Here is a 7,388-nt window from a genome sequence, read left to right on the forward strand (position 1 = left end):
TCTGGTATATACCACGTTTTTCTTTTGTATTACATATCAATCAATTATAATTAATATGTATAATTTTATACCATATATCAACCAACTTTACATGTATCAATTTTTTCAATTGTTACATATTTTATTTATTCAAAGAAATTATTAACATATACCAAAACCTTGTTAAAACTCATACCCATTGATTTGACATGCAAATGGTACACCATCACTAAATCATTTCTCTTTATAAATTGCACATCCATCTTTCAACAAAGACACTACACTACTCTCCATTTACAAATCCTTAGCTACCATGGCCACCACCCTAAACACACCACTCTTAGTCTTGTTCATGCTCAATTTCATTCTAATCCCATCCTTCTCTTGTCCTCTTCATCACAAACAAGCTCTTCTCAATTTCAAATCCAACCTCACCAATTTCCTCCATTTAGATTATGATATGAATCTTCATCCACTTTCGTCATGGAGTCGCAATTCCGATTGTTGCTCCTGGGACCATGTTAGTTACAACAAAACCAGAACCGTCACCGAGCTCCACCTATCCAACATCACACATACATTTCAAAATCCAACCGCGGTGTTCTTTGATGTCTTGACTCCGCTTTTCCATATCAGATCATTGAAACTACTTGATATCTCGTGGAATTCGTTTGTAGGCGAGATCCCAAGAGATGGGTTCGGAAATCTCACCCAACTGGTCCACCTTGACATGTGCGCAAACGAGTTTAAGGGCTCCATTCCCTACCAACTTTTTGGGTTAACGAACTTACGTTACCTGGACATGAGCTTTAATAGGTTCGAGGGAAACTTTCCACCTGAATTTTGGAATTTGACTTCTCTTCGAGTTCTTCGTCTAATGTACAATGGGCTTAATGGTATTTTAAGCCCTGAAGTTGGTAAGCATCAAAATCTTGAAACGTTGCAAATTGGTGGTAATTATGTTACCGGAAACATCCCAGAAGAGATTGGAAATCTAACGAAGTTAAGAGAGCTTTCCCTTCAACATAATCAGTTCTCTTGTAGAATCCCTTGTTCGATTGCCAACATGAAAGACTTCGAAATACTTGATTTATCTAGTAACTCATTCTCCATGCAAATTCCAAGTGGCATAGGGAGCCTGCCCAACATGACCACACTTGTCCTGCACAACAACCAGTTAACGGGTCCGATACCATCATCGATCCAAWACTTGAGCAACTTASRAACCCTTCTTCTCCAAGAGAACAAGCTAACTGGAGAAATCCCAACTTGGATATTCAACATCACAACATTGAAGAGTTTGTTCCTTGGTGGTGGAAAAGGAAACAAGTTGATTTGGAATGACAAAGCAAAGATTGTTCCAAGATGTAGCCTAAATGAGATCTCTATGCCTTCCTGTGGAATTTCTGGCCAAATTCCTGAATGGATTTCAACACAAAAATTATTGTATCATCTTGATTTAACCATGAATCAATTGGAGGGAAGATTCCCATATTGGCTCACCGAAATGGACGTAGGAAACATCCTCCTATCCAACAACAACCTCACTGGATCTATCCCACATCGCCTATTTGAATCTACAAGTTTATATATTCTTAACTTGTCCAAGAACAATTTTTCTGGGAAGTTGCCAGACAACATCGGCAACGCCACATTCATGAGTGTGCTTATGTTGTCAAGAAATAATTTTTCCGGACAAATTCCAATATCCATGTCCAACATGCACGAACTCRTCATTCTTGACTTGTCTGGAAACAAATTTTCAGGYCACAATCYCCMTGTTTCTAGCAATAATCYTRRATTGTATTACTTAGACTTGTCATACAACGAGTTCTCTGGTAACATCCCAACCACTTTTCCTATAAATACCGTAGTTCTTTGTTTGGGTGGGAATAAGTTTTCTGGCAAGCTGCCTTGGAATTTTACTAAATTGGTTAATCTTGCACACCTCGATCTTCATGACAATGATATTACAGGATATTTCCGAGATGCTCTTCCTGAAAGCCCAGATCTTGAAGTTCTAGTTCTAAGAAACAATTCCTTTGAAGGATCTATCCCAACAACAATCTCCAACTTCACTAATCTTCGAATCCTTGATCTCTCTGAGAACAAGCTAACAGGTAGTATACCACAGGAAATATCGAACCTCACAAGAATGATCGAAATTCCACAGCCAACATTCAATCACATGTCTTTGAAGTTTAAAATTGTAATATTTGGCAGCATAATAGACTACCACATTGAGGAGTTGATAGTGAATTGGAAGAACTATTTTCATGGCCTATCGAGTCAAAACCTAGATATGTACTCTTTGTTGGACTTGTCGAACAATAGAATCTCAGGTGAAATTCCTGCATCGTTAGGGAATCTCGAAAGCCTAAAACAGCTCAACATTTCAAACAACATCCTCTCCGGGGACATTCCGGTGTCTTTTGGCAATCTTAAGGTAATAGAGAGCCTGGATTTGTCACATAACAAAATCTCAGGTACGATTCCTCAATCACTAGCAAAGCTAGGTGAACTCACAATTCTGGATGTGAGCAACAATAAGTTGTTCGGTAAGATACCTCTAGGCAGGCAAATGGACACCATGAATGAGTTGAAGTATTTTGCCAACAATAGCGGATTATGCGGAATGCAGATTATGATCAAATGTCCGGAGGATATCCCACCATCAGAAGGAAGAGAGGAGCCCGAAGATGACGAGAAACTATCATGGATTTTTTGGGAGGGAACTTGGATCGGTTTTCCGATTGGGTTCTTCTCATCAATCTTGATCATGGGCTACTTACTGAATTTTCTTCTACTCTTCAAAATATGGTGAGGGTTTGTAGGAGTGGTCCATTCATTGCTCAATGTTTTCTCATACTATCTTGTAATTGATCCTAAAGTCTAAGATCTGTTACGAGTGCCCTTTGTTTCTTCGGTAATTAGAATTCCTGATCTATGTGTTGCAGTGCGTTTCTCGTAATGACAACTCGTGTCCCTGCATATATTTATTGTAGTAAAAACAAGTAAGAGTCCAAGTAGATTCATCTCGTGCACATCTCGGTATAAGAGGTTTGTTGATTATTGCCCCTTCGATCTGAGTCCATTCCTTCTTTATCGATCTTTTTTCTCATGGTAGCAAACATGAACCTCAACGATTGAGAATCAAGCAACGCTGTGTATGTAAATAGTCGGACAAAAAGGAGTTGACTGAACCTGAAAACCGTAAATCAAGGAGATGATGGTTTGGTTTTGTATCGATCTTTACAAGAAAAAACCCACGTTCTGAGATGGGGGCTGTTTTGGGACCCGGAGAATGTGGAGATGGTGGAGGGAGGTCGCCGGAGATGGGGTAGGGACGACGGAGGTCAAGAATACATGGGGAGGAGGGAGACGGTGAGGAGAGTGGCCGGAAACAGGATCGATGGTGTGGGGAGGACACATACATGAGAGAGGAAGAGAGTGTCGGATATTTGGTTCTTACCTTCTAGTGTCTAAATAATTACTTTTAAAACTTAATTATTATTTATTACTATTAATTATAAATAAACAGTAATAGAATTTAAATACCACTAAATTAATTATTAATTAATATAAATTAAATTAAATTGAAAATTAATTATTATTATACATTAATATTATTTATAATAATTATTAAATATATTTAGTTATTAAAAAGCAAATATAATAATTTTAATAATGTTTATGTAACGTAAACGTTAAAATTGTACTTGTTTTAGCTCATAGATAAATGGGCTACTTTATTTGGCTATATGATACGACATATTTATATATAATGCGATAAATGAGTTACTTTATTGTTTGGTACGATAAGTGGGTGTAGTCTCAGTCATATGATACAACAAAGACGTTTGTTTGATAAAACGTTGTTTATTTGTTGTTCATACAAATATGAGTTTATAAAAATGTTTTGATGAGAAAGGGTAAAGTAAGAATACACTTTTTGAAATTCTGATTTTCAGGGGCATTAACACATGATGAAGACGACCCCAATAATTATATCTCATTAAAAAGACTAAAATTGATTGTTAATTAGACGACAAGATTAAATTACGTTTACAAATCAAATAACAAGTTATAATCAATCAAACAAATCAGTTTGAGTTATATATAAAATTAGTTAGATTGGAATTGGATTGATAAAGTGGTCGATTGCTTCTACTTGAAGATTGCAAAATTTAATGGAAACAATTGCTGAAATTTATCGTACCAAACAATAAAGTTACCTTATTTGACTAACCGAACCGTTTTGATTCGGGTAAGTTATTCGGTTTCGAGTTTTTTTATACTATCAAGGCACTCAGTCTCGTAAATTCTGGATCCGACACTGGTTATATGATTCCTTCTATTCTCATATAATGTCTTTCATTGATGTCCATAAGGGTGAGTTTGGTACATTGAACATGATAGAACAAAGATTAATGTTTTACCCCCATCTCATGGAACAAGAGGAACAAACCTATATTTTACCATTATATATGTATATATATCCTCAAGATAAAATTTACTTCTCTTTTAAAACATCAAATACGTCTCCCTCTTTACATCTATAGAAAATACACATAAAATAAAAGTTAATAAACTTCATATTTTGAGGTCATTTTTATCGTTAAACGAAAATTTTCTAATTTCATACCGTTTTAAAGCAAAAAAGATCCAAGATAAAACAAAAATTAAAATAAAGTACATCAACGTTGTCTAATATTTGTTTATTTTAAATTATTAAACAAAATTTAGGGGACATTTGATTAGAGGTATTAAATAGTAATCAATGAGAATAAAAATAAAAAAACTGCTTGGTTTTCTATAATATAACGGGCTCATTCTTTTCAGAAGCCCAAATTTCATTCCTGATTAAATTAGAATAAGCCCAAAATTTTCATTCACTGATTAAATTAGGATAAGCCAAATTTTTCATTCACTGTCATTTTTATTTTCATTTCTCAGCATAGCCATACAGACTCTTGAATAGTTAAAAAAAATAAATTAAAAAATATTTTTTTAAATTCCATAAACGTTGAAAAAATGTTATATGATCACAATTAAGATGGTGTATCAATATGGGAAAAAAAAAACTTAAACGGGAGGTCTTGCGACCATGTTCCCGATTGGGATCGCACCTCTAGTTGTCGAACTCTCTCGATTCATGACGTCAATAGAACTGGTAGTTTGCCACAACTCTCATTAAATCAACTTTTGACATACTGACTCGGTAAATTTTGGTATACCGAGTGGATTCTCAAATGCTTGAATTCATCCCCTTTTTTTCCATCCTGCATATGGAAAGTCCACAACTCTATCCGAAAATACCACTTTCTCCACTTATCCTGATTGACGACCAATTTAATTTCTTTTTCCCGCGTTACAACCATATATTTCAAACCGTTCATGATTAATAACTCGTCCATATAATATCATTCAACAATGGCATTAACATCAATTATTCTGGATTTAATCCTTTTTATAATCACCATTAACGATCACCTTTTTTTACAAAGATAGAACCGCCGGAAACGGCCATGGCCACCGTAACCACACCACTGTCAATATTATTGATTATCTTCATACTCTATTTCATTCCAAACTCATCCTTCTCTTGTCCTCTTCATCAGAAACAAGCACTTCTCCAATTCAAATCCACCGTCACCACCATTGTCAAGTCTGATCCCAGCTTCGAAGATTACATTGTTTCATATGAAGATTTAGATTCATGGAATCACAATTCCGGTTGTTGCACCTGGGACCGTGTCTATTGCAGCCGAACCAGAACTAGAACTGTCACCGAGCTCCACCTAGACGATGTTGTCCCTGTTAGGCTGTTATTCAATCCGGATCAGGTGTCCTCCGATATCTTGAATCCGCTTTTCCAAATCAGGTCATTGAAACTACTTGATATCTCGATGAATTCGTTAGTAGGCATGATTCCAGACGGGCTTGGAAATCTCACCGAACTGGTTCATCTTGACATGATGCAGAACAGCTTCCATGGCTCCATCCCCGGCCAACTTTTCCGGTTAACGAATTTACGTTACTTGGACCTGAGCACCAATTCGCTAGAGGGTGAAGTACCACCCGAACTGGGTTCTTTCCGGAATTTGACAACACTGAGGTTAAATATAAATGGCTTCCATGGTTCCATTCCTCCTCAACTTTTTGAACTTGAATTATTAAAAAACAAATGGTACAAATGACTAAGAAACCCTTGAATTTTCTATGAAGCTTTGTGAGTTCAAAAAATAGAGATTGGAATGATTTGTAAGGTAACGAACAAGATTAAGCAGGTGAATACTATTATTGGATAAAAAATTAGAATTTTTAGACTTACATGAAGGATTTTGGGTATGGTATTTGTCTGGTTAAAACTCGAATATAAACTGATTTAACTCAACCCATGACTTACTTGGGTTGAAATTGGGTCGTACCTAACTCAATCTAATCCAACCCGCCAATCCAATAATACTAATATGTGATCGGACATAACTGTGTATTTTGCCTTTATGTTGAGTTGTTGATCTTTTACCCAAATACATGATTACGCTCTGTTTCACATCCTTGTGGCCTCGCCACATGGCCTCATGCAAATTCCCTTGGTCGAGTTCTAGTGTAGAAGTGTATTAAAATATATATATATATATATATATATATATATATATCTTTTCCAATCTTGCCTTATTAACTAATTCTACTTTGAATATCCTTTATTTGTTAGTCTTTTAACAGATATGGGTAGAAAGTGTAAATTGCTTAAAGGCTTGCTGGTGGACAGAATAGGAGGATTGTGCCTCACTAAAATCAGATTATAAAGAGTAGCGGAGCACAAGAGTTGATTCTTCAAGGGGCTTTGTTGATACTTTCTAAATCATATATAAGGATACCTAGAGCCGGATGAAGCTAACACAAAATCATTTTTTCTTCAGTACTCTTTAAGATTTACGCAATCATCTCTCTCATTCTCTCTCTGCAGATTCGTCATTGTTCATATACATATAATCTTGAGTTAGTTATTTCTAACCCTTTCTTTAGATTTTATGTTGTTAGAATCGTAGATCTTATAATTGTAAGTATTTTCTTTACATCTCTGTTAATTGTAATCTTCTTTGATGACTGTGAATATCAAAATATTTTGTATTGTGAAAGTTAACAAAGTGTTCAACTTCAATGGTTGATTTCGACCTTTACACAATAGTCCTTTGTATGTATTGCAAGTTCGCATTAGCGTATATATTGTAAGTATGACGTCGCGCTTTATGCATGAAAACTAATTTAATTGCATATATATATATATATATATATATATATATATAGGGAAGGGTTCAAACGAGAACCCCTGTGATTTACGAGAACGCAAGAACAACCCAATAACCTCATATTGTGATAAAAAATAAAATTAAAAGATTTTT

The 7,388-nt window shown here is 35.3% G+C and overlaps 1 protein-coding gene across 1 annotated transcript; it reads left to right on the plus strand.

The window, feature by feature from the left end:
- Positions 1 to 439: 439 nt before the first annotated feature.
- On the plus strand, positions 440 to 2,803 carry LOC112520913 (probable LRR receptor-like serine/threonine-protein kinase At4g36180). The gene has a single exon (XM_025129538.1). The coding sequence runs from the start codon at positions 440 to 442 to the stop codon at positions 2,801 to 2,803; it is 2,364 nt and encodes a 787-aa protein (XP_024985306.1).
- The last annotated feature ends 4,585 nt before the right edge of the window (positions 2,804 to 7,388 follow it).

This window comes from Cynara cardunculus (assembly GCF_001531365.2).
Source record: "Cynara cardunculus var. scolymus isolate 2C chromosome LG 11, CcrdV1, whole genome shotgun sequence".
Lineage (NCBI taxonomy): Eukaryota > Viridiplantae > Streptophyta > Magnoliopsida > Asterales > Asteraceae > Cynara > Cynara cardunculus.